At 27.8% G+C, this 26618-nt stretch overlaps 1 protein-coding gene across 1 annotated transcript; it reads left to right on the top strand.

Moving 5' to 3' along the window:
• The first annotated feature begins 4793 nt into the window (after nt 1-4793).
• On the top strand, nt 4794-20292 carry LOC139427279 (uncharacterized). Its single transcript, XM_071188351.2, has 2 exons — nt 4794-4910; nt 19419-20292. Exons 1-2 carry the CDS (start codon nt 4864-4866, stop codon nt 20290-20292), a joined length of 921 nt encoding a protein of 306 aa, XP_071044452.2. The 5' UTR covers nt 4794-4863.
• The last annotated feature ends 6326 nt before the right edge of the window (nt 20293-26618 follow it).

The raw sequence follows: 26618 nt of genomic DNA, 5'->3' as shown, positions 1-26618 counted from the left end.
AAAAATAATTCTCAGTGTGCAATTAGCAGTCTCTAAAATTATTAAAACAGATTGGAAAGTGCTTTTATAACAGATTGATCCCAGCTGTCCCCATTACCTTCATGTGTAGACTAACCTCCTTCTCCCCTATAGTATCTCCCAAATGCTTGCTATATTTTGAGTTCATGGAATTAAAGAGAAAAGAATGTTTTAAAATTATTATGGTGAATACATATCAAAAATAATTCTCAGTGTGTAATTAACAGTCTCTAAAATGCTTAAAACAGTTTGAGAAGTGTTTTTATAACAGATGGATCCCAGCTGCCTACATTACCCTTATGTCCAGACTAACCACCTTCTCCCCTATAGCATCTCCCAAACGCTCTCTATATTTTGAATTCATAAAATTTAAAAGAAAAGAATGTTTTAAAATTATATATGTTGAATACAAGTGAAAAATAATTCTCAGTGTGTAATTAACAGTCTCTAAAATTCTTAAAACAGTTTGGAAAGTGTTTTTATAACAGATTGATCCCAGCTGTCCCCATTATCTTCATGTCCAGACTAACCCCCTTCTTCCCTATAGTATTTCCCAAATGCTTGCTATATTTTGAGTTTATGAAATTAAACAGAAAAGAATGTTTTAAAATTATTTATGTTAAATACATGTCAAAAATAATTCTCAATGAGAAATTAACAGTCCCTAAAATTACTAAAACAGTTTGGAAAGTGTTTTATAATAGATTGAACCCAGCTGTCCACATTACCCTCATGTCCTGACTAACAAACCCCCTTCTCCTCTTGAATCCATAAAATTTAAAATAAAAAAATTTATTAAAATTATTTGTATTTAATACATATCAAAAATAATTCTCAGTGTGCAATTAGCAGTTTCTAAAATTATTAAGACAGTTTGGAAAGTGTTTTTATAACAGATTGATCCCAGCTGTCCCTATTACCTTCATGTCTAAACTTACCTCCTTCTCCCCTATAGTATCTCCCAAATGCTTGCTATATTTTGAGTTCATGAAATTAAAGAGAAAAGAATGTTTTAAAATTATTATGTTGAATACATATCAAAAATAATTCTCAGTGTGTCATTAACAGTCTCTAAAATTACTAAAACAGTTTGGAAAGTGTTTTATAATGGATTGAACCCAGCTGTCCACGTTATCCTCATGTCCAGACTAACCAACCCCCTTCTCTTCTTGAATCCATAAAATTTAAAAGAAAAGAATGTTTTAAAATTATTTATGCTGAATACATGTCAAAAATAATTCTCAGTGTGTAATTAACAGTCTCTGAAATGTTTAAAACAGTTTGAAAAGTGTTTTTGTAACAGATGGATCCCAGCTGTCTACATTACCCTCATGTCCAGACTAACCACCTTCTTCCCTATAGTATCTCCGAAATGCTTGCTATATTTTGAGTTCATGAAATTAAAAAGAAAAGAATGTTTTAAAACTATTTATGCTAAATACATATCAAAAATAATTCTCAATGTGAAATTAACAGTCTCTAAAATTACTAAAACAGTTTGGAAAGTGTTTTATTATAGATTGAACCCAGCTGTCCACATTACCCCCATATACAGACTAACCAACCCCCTTCTCCTCTTGAATCCATAAAATTTAAAAGAAAAGAATGTTTTAAAATTATTTATATTCAATACATGTCAAAAATAATTCTTAGGGTGTAATTAACAGTCTCTAAAATCATTAAAACAATTTGGAAAGTGTTTTTATAACAGATTGATCCCAGCTGTCCCCATTACCTTCATGTCCAGACTAACCCCCTTCTACCCTATAGTATCACCCAAATGCTTGCTATATTTTGAGTTCATGAAATAAAAGAGAAGAGAATGTTTTATAATTATTTATGTTGAATACAAGTGAAAAATAATTCTCAGTGTGCAATTTGCAGTCTCTAAAATTATTAAAACAGTTTGGAAAGTGTTTTTATAACAGATTGATCCCAGCTGTCCCCATTACCTTCATGTTTAAACTAACCTCCTTCTCCCCTATAGTATCTCCCCTATAGTATCTCCCAAATGCTTGCTATATTTTGAGTTCATGAAATTAAAGAGAAAAGAATGTTTTAAAATTATTATGTTGAATTCATATCAAAAATAATTCTCAGTGTGTCATTAACAGTCTCTAAAATTACTAAAACAGTCTGGAAAGTGTTTTATAATAGATTGAACCCAGCTGTCCACATTACCCTCATATCCAGACTAACCAACCCCCTTCTCCTCTTGAATCCATAAACTTTAAAAGAAAAGAATGCTTTAAAATTATTTGTATTCAATACATGTCAAAAATAATTCTTAGGGTGTAATTAACAGTCTCTAAAATCATTAAAACAATTTGGAAAGTGTTTTGTAACAGATTGATCCCAGCTGTCCCCATTACCCTCATGCCCAGACTAACCCCCTTCTACCCTATAGTATCACCCAAAATTTGCTATATTTTGAGTTCATGAAATAAAAGAGAAAGGAATGTTTTAAAATTATCTATGTTGAATACATATCAAAAATAATTCTCAGTGTGTCATTAACAGTCTCTAAAACTATTAAAACAGTTTGGAAAGTGTTTTTATAATAGATTGATTCCAGCTGTCCCCATTATCTTCATGTCCAGACTAACCCCTTCTCCCCTATAGTATCTCCCAAATGCTTGCTATATTTTGAGTTCATGAAATTAAAGAGAAAAGAATGTTTTAAAATTATTTATGCTAAATGCATGTCAAAAATAATTCTCAATGTGAAATTAGCAGTCTCTTAAAATTACTAAAACAGTTTGGAAAGTGTTTTTATAACAGATTGATCCCAGCTGTCTCCATTATCTTCATGTCCAGACTAACCCCCTTCTCCCCTATAGTATCTCTCAAATGCTTGCTATATTTTGAGTTCATGAAATAAAAGAGAAAGGAATGTTTTAAAATTATCTATGTTGAATACATATCAAAAATAATTCTCAGTGTGTCATTAACAGTCTCTAAAACTATTAAAACAGTTTGGAAAGTGTTTTTATAATAGATTGATTCCAGCTGTCCCCATTATCTTCATGTCCAGACTAACCCCTTCTCCCCTATAGTATCTCCCAAATGCTTGCTATATTTTGAGTTCATGAAATTAAAGAGAAAAGAATGTTTTAAAATTATTTATGCTAAATGCATGTCAAAAATAATTCTCAATGTGAAATTAGCAGTCTCTTAAAATTACTAAAACAGTTTGGAAAGTGTTTTTATAACAGATTGATCCCAGCTGTCTCCATTATCTTCATGTCCAGACTAACCCCCTTCTCCCCTATAGTATCTCTCAAATGCTTGCTATGTTTGAGTTCATGAAATTAAAGAGAAAAGAATGTTTAAAATTATTTATGTTGAATACATATCAAAAATAATTCTCAGTGTGTCATTAACAGTGTCTAAAATTATTAAATCAGTTTGGAAAGTGTTTTTATAACAGATTGATCCCTGCTGTCTCCATTATCTTTATGTCCAGACTAACCCCCTTCTCCCCTATAGTATCTCCCAAATGCTTGCTATATTTTGCGTTCCTGAAATTAAAGAGAAAAGAATGCTTTAAAATTATTTATGTTGAATGCATGTCAAAAATAATTCTCAGTGTGTAATTAACAGTCTATAAAATCATTAAAACAATTTGAAAAGTATTTTTATAACAGATGGTTCCCTGATGTCCACATTACCCTCATGTCCAGACTAACCTCCTTCTCCCCCATATCATCTCCCAAACGCTCTCTATATTTTGAATTCATAAAATATGAACGAAAAGCATGTTTTAAAATTTTTTATGTTAAATACATGTCAAAAATAATTCTCAATGTGTAATTAACAGTCTCTAAAACTATTGAAACAGTTTGGAAAGTGTTTTAATAACACATTGATCAAAGCTGTCCGCATTACTCTCATGTCCAGACTAACCCCCTTATCCCCTATTGCATCTCCCAAACGCTCTCTATATTTTGAATTCATAAAATTTAAAAGAAAAGCATGTTTTAAAATTTTTTATGTTAAATACATGTCAAAAATAATTCTCAGTGTATAATTAACAGTCTCTGAAATTATGAAAACAATTTGGAAAGTGTTTTTATATCAGATGGATCCCAGCTGTCTACATTACCCTCATGTCCAGACTAACCCCTTTCTCTCCTATAGCATATCCCAAACGCTCTCTATATTTTGAATTCATAAAATTTAAAAGAAAATAATGTTTTAAAATTACGTATGTTAAATACACGTCAGAAATAATTTTCGATGTCTAATAAACAGTCTCTAAAATTGTTAAAATAGTTTGGAAAGTGTTTTCATTACTTATTAAAAATCGACCTCAAAACTAATGTTATTTACCTTTTCATATTGCTTAAAAAGTAATTTAAAAAAATTTAAAACACTTCTATATTCTATAAACAGTCACGGCCGAATAATTTTATTTATATCGTTTATAAAAGTAATTTGAAAAACAGATTTAATTTGACTATTTCTTTTAAATAAACTATTTGAGAAATATTTGTTACGAAAATGATCCACTAGTTTGCGCTCATAGGTATACATAAACATGCGGAAGGATACATAGGTCGTTCATACTTTTAAATAGAATAATAAAATTTTCCAGTATACAGAAGCAATAATAAAATATAGAAATATAACTAATAGCCCTTGCAATCTCTGGGAAAATATAAAGTCTTCAATATAAATACCTTCTTAATTCATAACTATTTAACGTCTCTTAATCAGTCTACTGTAATAATCTGTACTTCGGCAACTAAAGAAAGGGTTCCGTTAAAAAACAAGCCAATTTTATCCGTCCGGTCTGTATAAAACGAATATCTAAAATCACTTAAAACACCTGCTCAATTCAATATGAAGATCATCATTAGAAGTTCTTTAATCATCTTTTTACTATTGGTGTAAGTAAATAATCTTATAATTTATCGTTTCATTTACATAGCGTGAATTAAAAACCATTAATTCTACATTTATGAGTGGGATGATATATTTCAATCAATGTTTGGGGAGGAATTAAAGTGGTATTATTTTTACTATAAACATGTCAGAATCTTAAGTTATGTTTTTTTTTTCCTTTCCTATCCTGTTTTTTTTTTTCACTTTTGAAATGAAATAACCTAAAGATTTACTTTTATTCCTATATTCGCTATTGATCAAGGGCGCGTGGCAGTCAGTCATGTTGAAATCAAAATAAATAGAGTCAATCCGGGCAAATATAATATGAACTCAAAATATAACTTAAACATTAATTTTTTTTATTGTTTATAATAAGAAATTTTGGGAAGTTTTAGGTAAAAAAAATTGGTCATGTCAGAAAAAGTACTTTATCTTATATCTATTCTAGTACTTTCTTAAAAGTACTTAAAGTACTTTTTAAGTACTTAAAAGATACTTTTAAGTATTTTATCTCATTGATGACCTTTTCTTGTTTTTTTATTATTTGAATCCCTAATGACCCTTTTCTATTTAAGGTACAGATATGAAGTAAAATTCATTCTTATATTTGTTTATTATTCTTTTTAAAATAGTGTAATGAATAAATGTTTTATAAATTATTTAACTATTTACAATGTTACTTTTCTGTGATTGCTGTTTTATGATTTCGTTTTCTGATTTTGTACTTAAGTCACAATAGAAAGTGTTTTAAATGATAGGCAAGGTGTTTTGTAATGACTACCCTCAATGCTTAATTTTCAATATCTCTGTTTAAAATGGAGTAGGAACATATATATATATATATATATATATATATATATATATATATATATATATATATATATATATATATATATATATATATATATATATATATATATATATATATATATATATATATATATATTATATTATATTATATTATATTTATATATATATATATATATATATATAATATATATATATATATATATATATATATATATATATATATATATATATATATATATATATATATATATATATATATATATTATATTATATTATATTATATATATATATATATATATATATATATATAATATATATATATATATATATATATATATATATATATATATATATATATATATATATATATATATATATATATATATATTATATTATATTATATTTATATATATATATATATATATATAATATATATATATATATATATATTGTATATATATATATATATATATATATATATATATATATATATATATATATATATATATATATATATATATATATATATATATATATATATATATTATTTGATTTATATGAATTTTGACTGATTCAAATTAAATTATTTTTTTTATTAAATATTTAATAATGATGCTAACTTTCTCTGCTTTCTGGCGCTTTAAAAATATTTTCCTTCATATAAAATTTTTTTCATTTTTGAAGTTGATATAGGTAAAATTAAAATTCTATTTTACATTTCATTCGTTAAAGAACCAACAGATGATATAGAGTTAGTACCACTAATGTTTCAAAGAGAATTTTAATTTTAGGCAGAATCAAATTATTATTACTATGTATTTTGAAATTACTTTATTATTTAAAAATGAAAATAAGACTTTCGCAAATAAAAATTTATGTAAAAGAGTAGGCAAATATTGGATTGGTCAACCCCCAACCTCTAATTAAGAAAGCATTCCAAGATTAATTATATTAGCGTATGGAAATATTAAATTTGAAGTAAATTAAGAAATGTAAAAATAATGACATTACTTGAAAATATGAGCAAAAAATATACAGATGCAGATCTATATTCAAACATAGTTTATTCATTTACAATCACTTTGATGTTAGACAGAATATAATAATTTTTATGCAAAATCTTAAAATTGAAATATATAACACTTTTTATATATATCACAGCATTCATTAAAAAAATACAAAATATTCACTCAAAAATATGATTGATAGTATGTTTTTGTTGCTGAGAGAGTGCATTCAATTCGAACTTATTTTTAATTTGCATTAATTTAAAATAAAAATTGTGTTGGCGTATGCCTCTATGCTTACAGTTTTGAAATTTGGGATGATCTAAGAATAATTTTCAATATTTTAATAAAATACTAAATTTCTTGATATACTCTGCCTCATCTGAATTAAAATTTACAATATAACTAAATTACTCTTTTACAAACATAATTTATAACTTGATAAAAAGATTAAAATTTAACTCAGTTTGGAAAAAATTACTGTCATTTCTTACAAATTAGTAAATGGTGGTGAGCATTTGAGAAAAAGCAATATTTTTATTAGATATTTATTATTATATTCATTATTATATTCATTATTATATATTCATTATTATAGATTTTTCTGGTACTATTACTTTAAGTACATCATATTTTTCAGTTGATTGTAAAAAACACAACAAGAATTGAAAAAATTACACACAAATAAAACTTTGGAGCCTTTTCACAAAATAATAATTATTTTTCCAAATACAGGTTCTTCATTCTCGAAACTTGAAACTGTACACATTCCTTGTTTGTAAGCTGTTCTTGAAACTAGTACTTTTGAAGTTTAAAAAAACTGTTCATAACCTTGAATTCTGGTAATTTCGGTAAACTGAAATTCTGGTAATTTCGGCAGAATAAATATTTTCCATTACAGGCTTTGCACTGGTTATAACAATATTTTTTTCTAAGCTTCTTTCTTGATCAAAAGCATTGAAGTTTTTGGTGCCTTTGTGCTAACGAAAGAAGATTAAAAATAATGTAATTTATGGTAATAAAATGTATAGGAATTGAAGTAATTTTACAGAACAACAAAATTTGAATCCTTACATTTTTAAAACATAGAAAGATCAATCAAAGCAGGTCATATTTTAATTACTATTTTTAAAATGCTATGTTAAAAAAAATTGCGAAATTGTCGTTCTTATGCAGAAAAATGTTTTAAACATTTCACCATCTGAAACATTTTTTAGAGACCATCTATTTATAGGGGGGGGGGGGGTATTTTTATCTTAAGACTTCTTTCACCCCTAAAGATCCTGAAAAGGAAAGTTTTGATATTTTGAAATATTATTATTTTTTTTTGTTGTTGTTAAAATGCGCCGATACACCCAAGTTGAATTTCTTCTCATGATAAATGTTGAATTGACTTTCATTCAGAGCAACTCGTCAAAAAATTTACAGAAGGAACTGTCAACTGTTAAATTATTAAATGAACATATGATCATCACTTGGATAGATCAAAGAGTTCGTCTTGAGTCTAAGAGGGCGGGATATGGCTGCTGATAAACACGCAAGCAGTTTTCATGTAGATGGCATTAAAACTCCACATGTATACTGTTTGTGAGGATTGTCTTTTTAAGTAAAGTTCTTTAGTTTCATAGAAGCAGATATATTTCTGAATAAGAAAAAATTACTCTTATAATTAAAATAAAACTTTTTTTTAAAAATTGTACTTAAAAAAAACTGTAAATATTATAAAGAATACATATGACCTTTTTCATGATCTAACGTTTGATTTTATGCTCATGTTATCTTTTCCCTCCCTCACAAAACGCAAATGTGGGTAAATTACAAAAAGAAAATAATAATAATAATTCATGGAAAAATAATAATCTAAAACAAGGTATTTATGAGCATCTAAGTATTTTTTTTAATTTAGATTTAATGAAAAAATATATTTATTGACTTTCTAGATACGATATTCTGTTCAATTTAGAATTTGTTTCGCTTAGTAAAAAAATATTAATACGAAAATCTATTTTTAAAATAAATTATAATAAGAAATCATCTTATTTCTAAATGCTCTGAAACAAATCTTGTCTTGGTCGGTATTTTGTTCAAATTTCAGTAAGATTCTTGGTGAATAAAAAAATAAAAAAAATTAGCGCTTTTTTTTTTCCAACGCCAATATGTTTCTTTGTTTTTTTTACCCTACCTCGTGCACCAAAGAGAAACCCAGTTTCCATGACAACGGCTGCTTTTCTCTCTAGTGCGTATAATTCTCTTTAAAAATTTTACAACAAAGGCATTTAAGAATGTATAGACAAAAATTCGAGTAATTATGCGACATTACAAACGAAAATGAGCAATATGGAACATGAAAATCAAAACAGAAGCATAGATATTGATAAGAAGTTTTAATCCTAACAGAAAGCACGTATGATTTTTTTGTTAGGTAGAATGCAATTAAAACACGGAACTAGAACATTTTCACCAGCAGTAAATTTGTCGGAAATCTATGCTGCTTAAGATTGCCGTTTCCCCCCGTTTATTTGTCACTGGTATTGCACTTTCTGTGTGCATAAATTGGATGTGCCTCCTTATTTACTTAAAAGGAGCTAATATAGATTTTTAAATGTCTAATTATTCATACAACGAATATAGTTTCCTAGGAGAAATTTGAAACTAACTCTTTCAGGACACACAACAAAATTTTTAAAGACGACATGAAAGAAATGAACTGTAATCATTGCAAATAAATAAGAAAAGTATACTTACTTGCAAAAGAAATACACAATTTCAAAGACAAATTGCATGAGATGATAGCAAGCTTCAACAACAAAAATCGTCCATTAGTCAACAGTTACAAAATAAGTCATCGGTCACAGTTAAAGCTTCTGCCTTTCATACTACGAAAGTTTGATGCAATCGATTGCGCTATGAATGTATTTCTCGAATATATTTACCAATTTATGGTGCAACCTAAATAAAACAATTTTTCATTTAACCAATTTATGGTACAATTAGAAACTTTGCACCAAATATTGGTTAAACATTTACCCAGATATTTTCAGTGTACCAAATTTTATCATATATTATAAAATCTTATTATATTATTAATTTAACCAAATTCATTTTCAAAGAACTTCGGTAATAATTACCTAGCATTCGGGTGTTCCCATATAGCCAAAAATGCGTCAAATTCTACCATATTTTGGTAGTTTTGATAATACTGTTTTTTTTTCAGTGAAAAGATTAAAATATTTATTAATTTTGGTTCAGATGAGGGTTTATTAAATGTTTTGATAAGAGAACCCCATAATATTTATGAAAATTTTGTGGGACCCTATAAGGAAAGCATTGACCAAGCACGTGCTCACACAAATGCAGAGGTCAGATTATTAAAATATTACTTTTGGGCTTAGATATATATCGATATTTAAATGAAGAATTATTTAAATATTATACTTTGATAAGGGTCATTTTCACGAAAGCTTGAAAGCACTTAAGTTAATGAAATCGAAAAGAAAATTGAATAGTAATTCCCAATATTGAAATCAAACTTCATTTTCTGAAGTCGATATTAACATTCTCAGGAAAAAAATATTTGAAAACTTATTACTTATTTTCTGAAAAGCAAATTTTTTCTTATTTTAATTTAACAAAGAGGACATGAGGAAATGATACATGAGTCTATTTTAGTTACATAAAGTAAACAAAAATTATAAAAACATAATAGTTTTATTTTTATTATTTTATTTAAACACATTCTAATAAACATTTTCCACCCCAAGAAATAAATAGCCGAATCTAGAAATCCAGAAGCTGTAGTCACAGAACTGGCCGGGCCCGTATAAGTCACAACTTAAGACTAAATTTACAAAATTGTTTAGTTATAAAATACTTTTAAATTATTTATAACATATAATGATTAATAACTTGTGATATATTAGTTAATTGAAATCGATATTCCCTTTATTTTTTGTTAACGCATTCTAAACAGACTATTTTTTTAACACCAGATTCCCTAAGGAAATAATTTTGACTGTTTTTAATTTCAATTAGAAAAACAATGATGTATATAATGACGCAATTTCTTAGAATTTTTTACAACATATAATTTCTTTATCGTTAATATTTACAAATAATTGTTATATAACTGTAAATAATATAAAAAATATCGAAAATCAATTTTAAACAAATTTCTTTACGCATTATTTATTCTTTAACAATCCAGTCCTTTTGATTGCTTTTAGGCAATATAGGTATATACTAAGTTTCAGTCTATAGTCTATTAATTTTTCAAATTTTTTCATGTCTTCATTTGTAACTGCAAATAATGTTACTAAGCAATTTTCTTTTAATCCAGAGACAAGTGTTTCATAATTATGCACATCTGCCACTTACCGATCTACTGTTCTTTTCATAACAGCTCCAATTCCGTTGAAAGCTCCTTTTTCATGTCCGGATTCATTATAGTTCCAAATAAAGTTTAGAATACCAGCAGTAAGCTGTTTTATATGTTGTGATATAAAAGAAACATTTTTCTGTTTCCATATTGAGTTGATGGCCCATCACTTAGCATATCAACATGTTTTACTTCATTTGTACTCAAAATCCATCTAAAAATGGGTATAATTGCCCATATTGCTGTTTTATCATGTTGAAGTAAGGGAGTTATTGCAGCGAAAGAGTTGGAAACTAACTACTCTATCACCTTTTTTTTTGTAATAAACTCTTGGGTGTATAGTTAGTTACCTGTTGCCTACCACTTCCAAAATGCACTGACTGAATCTCTTCACTATATTTGCGACTGTAATTTTCGCTTAACTCAATATGTACTAGTATTGAATCTGTTGATAATTGTTTTTTCAGTTCATTCATAGTTGTACACTAATGAACTATATTTGCAATATGGACCATATATTTTGGTAAGGTGCCCTCTAGCTTTTCAATTAAATTGGATGTACTAACTTCATATTCTGTCTAAATAGGTTTATTAGAAATCTTTTCTTGATTTTTCACAATATATTTATTTTTTCCTGAAACCCACTTTTTGTACTTGACTACTTCCTTATCAATAATCTCTTTATAAATTGGCATTTTATCTTTACGATTAGGACATTTTCTGAACAAACAATTTTCACAGCTGGAATCACTAGTTATTGTTTTTATTAAACATGCTGATGATTTATATTCAGTAATATTAATCTCATAAAGTTTTATTTTATTTTATAACCGTCGTTGAACAGCCGACCCAATGAAGAACCTGCATGCTTCGGGTAATCGCAGAATGTTGATTATTTCGAATAGTTTATATCTTAAAACTCCCTAAAACCAATTCAGAATTTAAAAAATTGACCCGAATATTAAAAAAAAACTTAACTTAAAATTAGCCCAAAACGAAACTAACTTCACGTGACACAAAATGAGGCGTGGTTTGCTATGACGTCAAGATATAGTAACTCAGCGAACGGGAGGAGTTAAACCAAAGATTCCTATTTAAAAAATGTGTTACAAAGGCGTTTTGATTTGAACCGCATTTTTTAAAAATTGTTTTTCTTTCATGCTTATATTATTTATATATAGTTTAAATATATATGTAGTGTATATCAGTTGCATCCTCCTCCTTGAGAAAATTTTTATGAGCACCTTTCAGCATAATGAAATAAAATTGAGGAATGAAAAAATAAATATCGAATCTACATTTTTTTAAAACAACTTTTGAAATAAATTCATTTTTATTTATTTATCCTGATTCATTTTTATTTATATTTGTCTATACATAAAAGTCTGAACTGTTTTGAAAGTTTTTTATTTAATGAGTTGATCCCAATTAGAGGGAATGGAATGAATGGTATATGACCTGGAATTATAAGTTTTTAGGTAAATAAAATGTTTTAAAAAATTCTTTTTTATTATTAACTTCTAAAATATTTTATTAAATTTTTTTTGAAGAAATATAAATAATGCTAAACACCTATCATTTTTTATTTTAACTTTCATAATTTTTTCTCCTAGATAAAATAATTTTTTATTTTTAACTCAAAACCCTTCAGCATAATGAAATAAAATTGAGGAATGAAAAAATAAATGTCGAAACTTTTTTTTCAATAACTTTTGAAATAAATTCATTTTTCTTCATTTATACTGATTTATTTTTATTTATATTTGTCTATACGAGTCTGAACTGTTTTGAAAGTTTTTATTTAATGAGTTGATCCCAATTAGAGGGAATGGAATGAATGGTATATGACCTGGAATTTAGGTAAATTCTTTTAAAAATATTCTCTTTATTATTAACTTCTAAAATATTTTCAGGATTTTTTTTTTTTTGAAGAAATGCAAATAAAGCTAAACCCCTATCATTTTTTATTTTAACTTTCATAATTTTTTCATCCAGATAAAATTAATTAATTATTTTTTAACTCAAAACCCTTCAGTATAATGAAGTAAAATTGAGGAATGAAAAAATAAATGTCGAATCGAAACTACTTTTTTTTTCAACAACTTTAGAAAAAATTAAATTAATTTTTTATACTGATTCATTTTTATTTATATTTGTCTATATATAAAAGTCTGAACTGTTTTGAAAGTTTTTATTTAATGAGTTGATCCCAATTAGAGGGAATGGAATGAATGGTATATGATCTGGAATTTAGGTAAATTTTTAAAAAAAAATTCATTTTATTATTAACTTCTAAAATATTTTCTTGATTTTTTTTTTGAAGAAATGTGAATAATGCTAAACCCTATCCTTTTTTATTTTAACTTTCATAATTTTTTCTTCCAAATAAAATTATATTTTAACTTTAAAAAAAAGAACCTGTACACAACTGTTCAGTCAGAATAAAATTCTTTCATTTTAAAGAATAAAGAAGGAAAAAAAAAAAAAAAAAGAAATAAAGAAAGAAAGTGATCTGAACAGCATTTCAAAAACATTTTAGAATTCAGTATAATGAATTATTCATTCAGAGAAGCTTATCAATCAGAAAAACATTCTTATAGAATTAAATTATAATTAAGTAAGTTACTGTAAAATGGTCTTAGCAACAGTATAATGCAGTAGTTGCAGACAATTTGCGAGTATTGTTTTCATCGCGTTTGATGGCTTTGCACAAAATTTGTCTTTTTTCTTCTTTTAGTACACAAAAAAATAATTTATTTGGCGTGTTTAAAGTAGAACTATTGCACATGGTACAATGCAACACTTGTAGTTTTTGCTTGGAGCCATTTTTCAAAATTTATACTCGGACCGGCATATGCTTTCACCGTTTCACATGATGGGAGTTGTGGTTGTACTATATCGTGACGTCATCCGAGCAGATGGGAAACCTAGCAGAAATTTAGGGGGCGGGGCTAATCGAGCGATTTCAACCATTAATAACAAAATAACTAGTTATCGCCCCCGGTCTGAAATTGGTGTCTATCTTTATAAAATGACATGATGTTTCATTTTAAAACATAAAAAAAAAGCATGCAGGTTCCTCATTTCATGGGTTTACGACTACTTACGTTCAACTCCGTAGCCTTGTAATTTTGAACCAATCCAGAAGACAAGGAAACTCCTGGATCAGTACCCCCAGAGGTATTGATTTGTGGTGGGAACATGGAGGACTTTGAGACTCGACAGATTTAACGTGCATCAGTCACCATTTACTACACGGGGAGTCTTCAGCCGGCGAGGATCGAACCCACGCCCTCTTGGATATGGGCCCAGCGCCCTACCGACCAGGCTATCCCGGCCCCTCTCATAAAGTTTTGAGATAATCATTTCTATATTAGCATGTTCCATACATTTACATGTATCTCTATCGTTAATTGCTGGTTGTTTTACCCAAAATGGACGCATTCGACAAAAAGTAGGATAACTGATTTGACAATTTGGGATTTCACTAAAATATTTTTTTATGTAGATTTCTTAGTATATCAAAAAGCGCTCTCTTTTGCTTCTTTATCTTATTTCTTGTGACGCATTCCTTTTACCTGAGCACATTCTGGATACATCAGCAGATTCAAAAAAAGTAACAAATGTTTTTGAAGTTTCATAAGTTTTGTTATTTTTTTTTTCAAATGGCAGGCACTGAACTTCATTCTTCGCCTAGAAGATGCCGGAAGTGTTACTCATTTAAGTCACGTGTTACTCATTTAAGTGTCCAAAGTCACGGAGGCGAGCAACACCACCCACGCCACACTGCCAGAAACCCGTTCATAGGGTGGGCCACATTCACACATCACACACAACAGAGGACAACACAAAGAGAGAAACATCCATGTCCAGAGCGGGATTCGAACATGCAGCCATTGGCTTCGCAGTCAAGCGCGCTAACCGCTCGGCCACCTGGCCGGCGTTTTGTTATTTTCATTAAATTCTAATTTTACCGATTCTTTATGCTTTCTATATTTCAGAAATCTCTTTGAAAAGTGCAATGCTGTATACTATTTCAGAATTTTTCCACTTTGAAGTCTATTAAATAACTTTTTTTTCTCTGTGAGTCTTTGCTAAAGTTTTAAAATCAGTTCCTACTTGCAAACATAGTGCTTCACTAAAAACCAACTGCTTGCGAACTGATAGTAATACTCTTTCCGTGCCCAGAAATTTATATACACGACTTTCTGGCGTCAATCTCTTTTGGTCTTGATTCTTAATTCTATGTAATTGCTTTTTGCAACCTTCAGCTTGAGTTTTTGAACAGATACTTCATATTCAAATTCATTTATCTGTTTTTTTTTTTTTTACTTCAAATTAGCTCTATTTCTTGCACATAATTTAATAAATCTAACTTTACTTGAACTTAGATTATTATGCTCAGAAATTCTCAATGTGTTTTGTTCACTGGAATACCCTGGAACGTTATAATTCAATGATGGCTTATTTAAATTTTTACTTGATTCTGTTAGAGCTTGTTTTCTCAATCTGTAGTTGCAGGAATTCTTCTTCCATAGTTTCCTTTTCACCCTTAAATTAAGACAAGTCCTTTGGAAGGCAGGTTTCACTTCTCCTTCTTCCTTTTTTTTCAGGTATTTAATTCGCTCTTTCTGTTTTAAAATTAAAGAGGAATCTGGATTTGGCTTCCTTTCATTTTCAATCATATTCTTTTTTCTTTAAACGAGCTTCTTTTTTTTTGTTTGTCTTTCCCAAAGTTAAGCTATCTCGAAAATAGTAGATTCTAATATTTCTTAGATTCTTTTTAAAACAGGGATTCTGTATTTAGTAAAATGCCTAAACTAATTAATTCAAGATCATAATTATATTAAAACTGCTTGCCTTATTTCACACTGTGTAGAACTCATGAATAAATTGGAATTTGGCATTTAAATAAAATTCATCATACGATAAAATTAATATTGTAAGTTCTCCAATAAAAGCCATAACATATAATTTGAATAGAAATTAATTAGGTTAATTAATTTTTTCATTCAAAAATATTTTTAAGAGCATGATAACTTCATCAGGTAATATTATATTTTAAATAAAATAAATTAAGAATGGGTTAGACCTTAGAATTATACTTAATACAATATATTCTGTAATTTTTAATTCTATTTTATAAAATAAAAGAAGAACCAAGAACAAAAAAAAAAAAAAAAAAATATTAAATGATACACTCATCATGAATGCTCTAGAATCATTCCCTCATTTTATACATTTGTGAGGGAATGACAAATTTAATATAATTTAAAAATACCAGTTAGGCCTAATTGATTTCTGAAATCAATCACATACAATTATATTCATACAAGAAAGCAACATATAATTATCCCCTTTCTCAATGAAGTTGTATTTTATTTTACTTTAAAAAAATACATGAGGGAATGACAATTGTAAAAAATTTTACTTGGTTTGATTCAATTAAATTTATTCCACAGCAAAGCTTCTTTAAGCTGAGGATGGAAACATCCTGCTATTTTGTTCTATGAGATGCCATTTGTTAACTGCTAAAGTTTTTATTAAAATATTTTTATTCTAAGAAGATCGCGTGTGGTAAGAACATTGCTGTGAAGGAATTATGCAAAACACTAGGGACAAAGTTTAAAATATTGCTGTGGTAATATTTTTATCAGAAATTAAATTTAAAATTGATTTTCTGAATTCTATATTTCAATATTCTGAAATAAAAAAGACGAATTTATAAACTTATTTTCCTTTATTTCAGAAACATTTTTTTCTTTTTTTAAATCGGGGACAAGTGAGGGAATAACATATTGATATACTTTAATTACCTAAAATAAATAAAAATTGATAATTATATTTTTATTCTTTTGTTAACCTGCATTCTGAAAGATACTTACCCCGAAATTTTCGTAAACAAGCATAAAATATACTGGGGACATGAAAATGACAGTTTTTGTGAGAAAACTATATATACAGTCTAACCCCGCTATAGTGAACCTTTAAGGGACCAAAATTTTGGTTCACTATAACCGGGTGTTCACTATATCCGTACCGCAAACAATTTTAACTAATGGTTCCAAACTCCTCTTTTTTATTATACATTATTTAAATAAATGACCCATAAAATGAAATAAAAAAAATGACTGAAAAATAATAATGTGTTTACTTGCTTTCATTTTTTATTACTCTTCCTCTTGTGTACAAGAAAAAATTATTAATCTTTAGCTGATGCAGGGAAAAATTTGTCCATATATCTGCCTCAGTTGGCCTTTGTTTAGGGATGGAAAAGTGTGATAAAAGATGCTTATTGCTACATTCCATTCTATAGATGGTTTTAAAAATCAGTATAAGTATTTATTTTGAAGTAGACATTTCAAAATTATAAATAAATAAAAAAAATGAAGAAAAAAAAATCTGTCGAAGACAGAAAAAAGTTCAAAATATCCAACTTCCTTACTTTTTTAGTTCACTATATCCACAAAAAATAACATTATACGTGCATAGCGAGGCACGGGACCGAACATTTCGTTCACTATATCCGGGAGTTCACTATAAACCGGGTTCACTATAGCGGGGTTTGACTGTACATATATATATATATATATATATATATATATATATATATATATATATATATATATATATATATATATATATATATATATATATACAGTACCGGTCAAAAGTTTAGACTCAGTCTTGAATTTTCAAAAATGAACAAATAACTGAAAATCACAACAAATTAACTTTATTTTGACAAATATAGGGACACTTATGCGTTAAGGTATGCTATAACTTATGTGGTATGCTATAATTTTATGTATAACTTATGAATTTCGTCCAGTCTTGGATTCTTCGAAACATACCCTTTTAGCTTTAGTCACAACAGTGCATATTTTTGGCATTCTTTTTATTAGTTTTTGCAATTTTCTAGTTGAGATCTGGTTCCAGCAACTAAGGAAAGATTCCCAAGAAGTTTTGATTGGTACAGCGTATTTTTCTAACAATTCTAATTAATTCATCCCACAATAGCTCAAGGACTAATATTGGAGGATTAAGGGGACAAATCCACATATTTCAGTACTTTTTTCTTTTCTTTTGATGCAATGTAGTTTCTACACAATTTCGATTAATGTTTCGGATCCTTATCTTGCTGAATAACAAATCCTTGACCAACGATTCTCTGTCCACATGGAAAATCGTAACACTACAATATTCTGTAATCATATTTTTTTATCTATAATTCCCTCTATTCTTACAAGATCTCCAACTTTGTCACCGATAAAACATCCTCAAACTGTATCTGAAGCTCCACCATGCTTAACAGTTTGTAGTAAACATTATTTTTTCATATGTTCACCAACTAAACGACGAACATACTGTCTTCGTTTGCTTCCAAGAAACTCAAATTTCGACACGTCAGTAAAAAAGTGTTTCCTGTTCAAACCACTGTTCTAAAGAACATTTAACATGTTTTTTAACTCATTGCAGTCGTTTAATAATATTTTGTTTTTTCAAAAGAGTTTTTCTAGCAGCTTCATAACCCTTTGCCACTAAGTCGATGTTGTACAGTAGTTACTGACGCAGGTTTCTGTCTAGTAACATTCAATTTCTCACCGATTTCTGGTGTTGTTCGAGTTCGCTGATTTTGATAAACTTATCCTCACGTTTGGACATTATTCTAGGTCTATCTGATCGTTGGTGATCTTATTTTGGTCAGTTTCTTTCTTCTTTTGCAAAGTTCTGACAGCAGTGGTCTGGGAAACATTAGTTTTTATGGGCAATTTGTCTCTTTTATAGCCTTCTCCATAAAGTGCAATAATTACAGAACGTGTTTCGACACTCATATCGACCCCTATTTCTGTAGTAAATTATATAAAATAAATGTTAACTTTTATTTTTAATGTGTCCAAGTTATTCTGCCAAATGAAGGTTATTATATCGATACTTTAAATGTGCTTTGTACATGAAATTAACTTATAATGAACCTTACATAAGAATATGAAAAGTAAATTGCTTATAAACTGAGAATTAATGGAAATGTTTAAATAAATTACATGTTTTTTAGATTAAGTATTTACATGCACTTTCGTTCATTTCGTGTTGATGTTCATGTTTGATAAATTACATGTTTAAGCTAGAAATATATAATTATTTTTGAAAGTTTTGAAAAAAATACAAGTGACATTTAAACATTCTAAACTTTTGACCGGTACTGTGTATTCTGAAGCAAGTACACTTAAAAATGACTGTTTTTATAAAAATGACCCTCAAAAACGTAATTTCTTTGAATGCATGTTCTTATTTAATTATAATTTCCTTTTGTACAACAGCATCAAAACCACCCTCACTGATGGAATAAAGGGGACGTCAACTAACATAAGCGAACTGCAGCCTACCCCAACTGTCGTGATCTCTACCACCACTACGGATGATCCACAACCTGGCTCATCTGCTGTTCCTGTGTATTATGTAAGTGATTCTTCGGAGGATGACCAGCCGCCTAGAAAACAAATGAGGCTAGACCTTCCCCTGCCAACCGATATTGAAATTCAGCCTCCATTAGAAAATTCATCTGGTCTTTCGCCTGAAGTCGAAACCCTTGACGATTTTTATATGAGACTCTTTCCTGATCTGGTGCCTTCTATATCAGGATACAACGACTATGAGATGGAAACAGATGCCCACCCTGAATTAGAAAATGCAGCTGCTTTTGGTTATTTTCCTGAAGAAAATGCCCTCGTTGACTTATGTAACAGATGCTTTTCGGATCTTCTTCCATCCATTGGAGAATACAATGATTATCCAAGTTCAATAAATGCACAAATCCACCCTCCGTTAGAACACGACATTGCTTCTGTTATTGAGCTTGAAGATGATGACTACTCCATCGGTGACTACTATAGCGGATCATGCCTTATGGATATTTCCCCATCTGCAGCAGGACGCAGTGAGATTTCGACTGACTTTTTGGAGACTTCTCCAGTGGAAATTACACTGGAGGATTCCGACCCTGAAAGTCAGAATGAAAGAGCTGTTTCTGAAAGCTTCATAAATCAGGATGATGATTCCGATGTGAGCACCAGAGCTGTGATGTCGGATTCGGAATCGATGAGTCGTAGTCGATGCAGACATCGAAGAGAATATCAACGAAGTTTAATTCGATACGGGAGGCACGAAAACTTATGTGACTCTGACTCCGACTAGTTAAATTTTACCCTAACAGGATAAAAACACCAACCTAGTTTCGATTCAATTCTTTAAATAAGCCTTGTGTTGACTGAAAAATTTTCGAATGTAAAAATGTGTCGAGTTTATTTTATACAGGCACAACTGTTTCTAAAAAATTATTTTATTTCTACTCTAAAAATTTCATTATTTTCAAAGTTAAAATAAAGCATTGTAATTGCTTCTATTTTATTGCTTTTGTTCATTTTACCATTATAATCATTATATATTAAAAAAATATGATGCTAATCTTCTTTTTTTCCCATAGAGAATTTTATGATATGATAATTCATATTAAATGTTTCCCACAAACGAAAAAATTTTATTTAAAAATAACATAAGCCATTAAGTTTTTACAATAGCTGAAAATCTTAATCATTCTTTGACATTCTAATTGTAAACATTAAAAATTTTCAATTCCCTTTATTCAAATGGCGCACGTCGGCGAGTGGACAGAAGACCAGATAATGCATCATCCTGACTGTGTGCAAGGTCAGGTTCAAGACGGAGGTGGGTCTGTCATATCTGGGGGGGGGGGGTTCTTATCATGGATTGGATCCCCTCACTGAGGTAGTCACTAAGATGAACCAACATGTTTATTTGAACATTCTGGATGATGAGGTGTTTCCTTTCAACAACATCTTCACGAAGAACTGTCGATCTATATGCTGTCAATGTCCCTATTTTTCGAGACGACAACAGCAAAATTCATCGAGCTGGAAGAATATGTGACTGGTTTTATGTCTGGTTAAAACGGCAAAATTAGTATATTCGCAATTTGGTGGATTTGAGCAGGGACCTATCAAGACAAATTCAGGGTCAGGGCCCACCAAATTTTCCAGGCCTCTTACAAACTAATTTGAAATTAAATAGCTAAAGAGTAGTCCTAACAATAAAAAAAAAATCTACTGAACTGCATGATTCAAGAGAAACATTCCAAAAAATTTTGAAAGCAGACCATCGAAGATCATTTTCCTAAGATAAAGTTTACGCATGTATATATTAAAGCAAAGTAGAAAACAAAATAATGATATGTCAAAATAAAAATAGTTAGATAACCACAAACAATTGATGTCAGTGATTTTTGCTAAAAGTCACCGATTAGCAGAATTATTTTTTATTGTAAACTGTAATTATATTTTATTTAGTACTTAAACCAACACTAAGTTAGCCCAGCTTTTATTAGTTTTAACGATAAGTTCAGCATGTATGCTAAAATATTAAGGTTATTACTTATAATTTTTTATTAAAAATTACATTTCAACACACAAAAAATATCCAAAAGAGCCAAAATTATATCTACTCATAGAAAACTAAAAACACAATAAAAAATAATTTATTTAGAAATAACACGTTTTAAGAAAAATTAAAATTTATAATCAATGAAAAAGTTATACTCAAAACATTTAATAGTATTCAATGCAATAGGCTTCTTAAAAAGGCTTTTTATTACATTTTTTTCAGCAAGTAATTTCATGAGAATTTCAAAATCCTGTATTGTAGTATAATCCGATTCAACTTTGCTTTAAAATTTGATCTTAATTATTACTAAACATATACAATACCAGAATATAAAAAAGAAACCATGATATGTTCAAATAAAAATAGCTAAAAACATTTGAAGTCCACAAACAAAAGCTATCTTGGACTGTGTCATTAAGCTGTAATTACTCATTAGTTAAAATAACATAAAGATAGACCACCTTACTTTCCAATTTGATTAGTGCAATGTTTACGTGAGTATGGTTGTATCATAATATAAAGAAAAAGCACTTTTTCAGAACTGTTCCTTTCAGTATTTAAAAAAAATAGCAACATTGAGGACCTTTTACTAATTTTTGGGGCCCCTCAGAAACTGTGGGCCCTAGGCCTATGCCTAATGGGCCTGGGAGATAATCAGGACCTGGATTTGAGCGATCAAATGGACTCACTTCCCAACCAAATCCAGGTAGTTATCAAATTTATGGGGACTTTATTAAAAGATGTTTTTCATGTATGACTAATTTCTAGATGATAAAGACTAATTTCTTGATTAATTTTTTACTCATTTTTTCTATTAAGCTTGTTTAAAATTAAAACTTGTTTTGAATTTTTACTCAGCAAATTTTCATAAAATTTTTAGCGGTTTGTATGAAAATGAATTCGATGTATCATTTATCTATTTAAATTTAGCAATCAAGTAATATTTATCAATCAGTTTAAATATTAAACTACACATTTTTCATAGGTTTCCGTAAAATAAGGAATATAATTGAGTACATTTTTAACCATCTATTCAGACAGTTATGATTTATAAACAAACTGCAAGAAATTCAAAATTTTTTGAAGAAAAAAAAGTAGTACGAAACAAGTTTAACTATCTTAAATCTCTTTAACCTTTTGAAGCGCGATTTTCATTAAACATATTTTTTCAACCTTTTTCATTACTTGTACTAATTTAAGTGAAGATAGGAGAAAGGTATTATATTTCAGCATTTTAATAATTTATGGTTATGAAATACAACATGAAACAATTGTGTCTTTTTCTGCGTTCCTAACACGATTCACTTAAAAACAATAATTTTTAATTTTTTTCACTTATTTGCAGTTATTTAGATCTAAGAGAAACTATATTCATCAGGAAATTTATTTAATTTTCAAATTAAATAAATAATTTGATTACTTTTTGAATATGAATAAAAAAAACTACCTCTTTTTTGGATTTTATATTTTAGTAAAAATATAATTCGCAAACGCAACGACTTATAGGAAGCGTTCTGATTTGAGACAATGTATCTGCTAGCTGAACAAGAGGATCATCAGTTACACTGAATATTTCTTCAGTGTAGAATTCTTTCTTTATTGTGGTTTATTAAATTAAAAAAAGAAAAATGTTTGATATTCTTTCTTATGCAAGTGGAAGCAAAATGGAATCAAGGAAGGAACATTCAAAACACATCAGAAAATATTTGTAAAATATCTTCTTATTAGAGTTAAAACCTACTGCCGGAGAAATGGTTCTACAATATTTAATGATCTAATATGAAATGTCTATTTAAACTTTACATTTTTCTGAATCATATTATTACAAACATTAAAATATGCAAAATGTATACAGAAGCACATAATTTTATACCATTTAATTTTGTATTATTTATTTAATTTTGTACCGTTTGTTTCATACAAAGATTGTTATCGAAAAATTATAAACTAAAAAATGTAGAACAAAGAATGCTTGCAATAAAAAAAACCATTATAAAAATTTCTCATTTTCAAATAAAAATTTTTTTATATTGTTTCTTTTTTGTCAGTCTAAGTTCTTAATCAGACTTAAAAAACTATTCTGCAGAAAACTATCACAAAATTAGAAAGAAAAAAAAATTATTTACAAGCAAACTTTTTATTATAAAAACCATAATACTTACTTGCTTTAAAAATCTAGAGAATTCCAAATGAAATGTTCTTCGTTTGAAAGTTTTATTCTCAAATAATATATACATATAATAGCCCTTCATTACTTTTAGATGACAACAAAATTTTATAATTGTAACATCTCGATATGAATTTCAATATGCAACTGAACTCTAATTGAAATTATTCAATCAAAATTAAAAAAATGCTTGCCTAGAAAACGATAAAAATTTATTAATAATCAACACAAATGATACTATTTCAAGTAATTCGGATGATTCTTTACTGTTGTTCTTCGAATTATATAGATACAGAAATATATACTATTCTATAAAGAAGAATATTCTCTATTTATTACAGTTCTGCACATTCTACAAACATTTATTCATTGGAATTAAGAAAGCTATGTTGACTTCACTTTAATTTGTAATAAATTGAAGACGGGGAAAAAATGTATTTCACCGTAATACACACATCTGAAATAATATGCGATCACGAAATCAATGCGATCGAGTTATCGGTTGCAAGTTTATTAATGTTTATTAATGTTCTGGGTCGTTTTTTCAAGTTATTTAGCCTTTTCCTTAAGAAAATTTTGCTTCTTATTTTCTGCTAAAAAAAATGGCGAACAACTTTTTTTTTTTTTTTTTTTTTTTAAATAGCGTTTTTAAAAGAACGTATTTTGTGTCGAAATGTACAAGATTAAATTTAAAAACATTATCAACACAATATATATATATATATATATAAATGTAGGGGAGCATGGAAAAAATTACAGAGCAATGGAAAAAGAGAAAAAGGAAAAAAATTAATAAAAATCCGGAAAATAAAAGATATAATCTTTTCCTCAGCTTTCACGATTATAACTGCAAAAAGGAGTGCTTTCTAATATTGTATCAATATAGCCAATGCAAAATATATCAATATAATAGTGTGAGAAGCAAAAAAAAATTTACGAAAAATTTACAGCAAATAAAATAGAACATATTAAGTGAAAATATCTCGCAAAAACAGAAAATAAAATGTAAAGGAAAAACAGAACAAAACAAAAAACGAAATCTATAAAGCGAGTAATAAAGTCTGATGAACTTACATGAACGGGAGATTTTTGAAGGATGATATAAAATATTTTCGTTTAAAGATTGCTAGATTACAAAATATGAAAACAGAAGCTCAAATTGAGGTAAAAAACGTAAATAAGGATTTTTGTTTTATAGTGCGTTCCTACTGCAGTACTGAAGTGCGTTTGATTTGTTAGTTACCAAGGATGGGCCCGAAAATAAATGCGTGCAAGGTCATATTATACTGGATAATTTAAATAAGTTGACAGTTAATAATTTTAGAAAATTAACTCTTATTTAAAAAAAAAAAAAATAGAAAAGAGATAGAGAAAGAAAGATGAATTGCCTGTTTTGCACTTAATTTTAGTCACGGATTTGCACGTGGTAATAATTATATAAATTAACAAAGATTTTTCGTAAATTTATTTACAATAACATACAATTAACTAAAGGATTTGATATAGAATTTAATTACTTTAGTTGTTGTTAACCATTATTTTTTTATCAAATTTTGATATAGTTAGTCTATTTGTTTTTTGGATAACTGAACATTACTACATATTCTTTTAATTCTACTCATTTGATTAAAAATGGTATTTAAATATATGTTTTTAGAAATATTTCCTGAGTACAAGTAATTAGTTTATTTATATTAAAATTAAAATCATTTCTTTTATCGTATAAATCAACAAAGCAGATATTTTCTTCTTTTATAATATCCGAAAAATTAAAATTAATATTATCATCATGATTACGAAGCAAGATTAATTCCTCGGGGTAAATATTATTTAATAAAATAGTATGTTCTTGAAAACTAAAGGTAATTAAATCATTAATAAATCTAAAAACAAATTTAATATTAGAAGTATAAAATTTTTAGAATAATGTAAAAATAAGTTAACTAAGAAAGATGAAAAATTAGATCCTTGTGATATTCCATCAATTTGAAGAAAATTATTTTTTCCATTGTAAAGATAACTATTAAAAAGACAAAAATTAAATAGAATTTTCCAATAATCAAAATATATTAAGGATATTTTTAAAATCATAGTAATAATTCAAAAGGACATCTTTTAGTTTAGAAAGGGGAATTCTATTGAAATGATCCTGGAAATCAAAAGTCGCAATAGAATTAATTTTATTATCTTTAATAAATTCTAAAATCGGTCTATTATTAGCGATGATCCACGAAAAACCTTCTTTAATAATATTGTTCATAATTTTATTTATATTAAAGAAGCCGAAGAATGTTAAATTAAAGATATTGTCGATATTTTTTAGATCTCCTGCTAATAAATGAATTTACTGTTAATAGATTAATGCTAATAAATAGTTAAGTACACGAAGCATTTTAGTATTTATGATATTTATTGTGTTTTAAATTGGTAAATACGGAGTTATTATAACGTTTATCGAAGTTATGTATAAAGTTCAGAAGTTTTTATTTTTGCATACACTGAATAGCTAAATATATAATTAGTTTTTAGACATAACTGAGCCACTTTAACTCTCATAAAAAATAATAACATTTAGTAATCATAGATGGCGCTAGTAAAAAGAAAACACTTGTGACTTTAAAAAATAAATCCTTGTTCGAAAAAGAAATATTTTTAATGCCAAAAATATTTTCTTTCACTCATATTTTTTTGAATAATTACTAACTTATAATGAAATTTTAGAAATCTTACAATATATGCGCTCAAATTTTCTGAATTTAGTACTTTAAAAATTGCTTGTAGCTTTCGGCAAGACTATCAAATAAGGACATGCACAGAAATTTTGTTAAGAGGTTGTAGCTTTGAAAAATATTTAAGCAAAATAGCATAAGCCATCGAATAATGAAATAAAACTAAA

Source organism: Parasteatoda tepidariorum, chromosome 12, assembly GCF_982258835.1.
Source record: "Parasteatoda tepidariorum strain Cologne lab strain chromosome 12, Ptep-v5.0, whole genome shotgun sequence".
Taxonomy (NCBI): Eukaryota; Metazoa; Arthropoda; class Arachnida; order Araneae; family Theridiidae; genus Parasteatoda; species Parasteatoda tepidariorum.
Note: the sequence above shows the minus strand (reverse complement) of the source record. Positions and strands in the feature narration are given on the sequence as shown.

Bases quoted from the DNA above. Each gene is read 5' to 3' on its own strand.
- LOC139427279 (XM_071188351.2), top strand. From the start codon at position 4,864: ATGAAGATCATCATTAGAAGTTCTTTAATCATCTTTTTACTATTGGT. The intron at 4,911-19,418 runs GTAAGTAAATAA...TTTGTACAACAG, and splicing joins ATCATCTTTTTACTATTGGT to CATCAAAACCACCCTCACTG.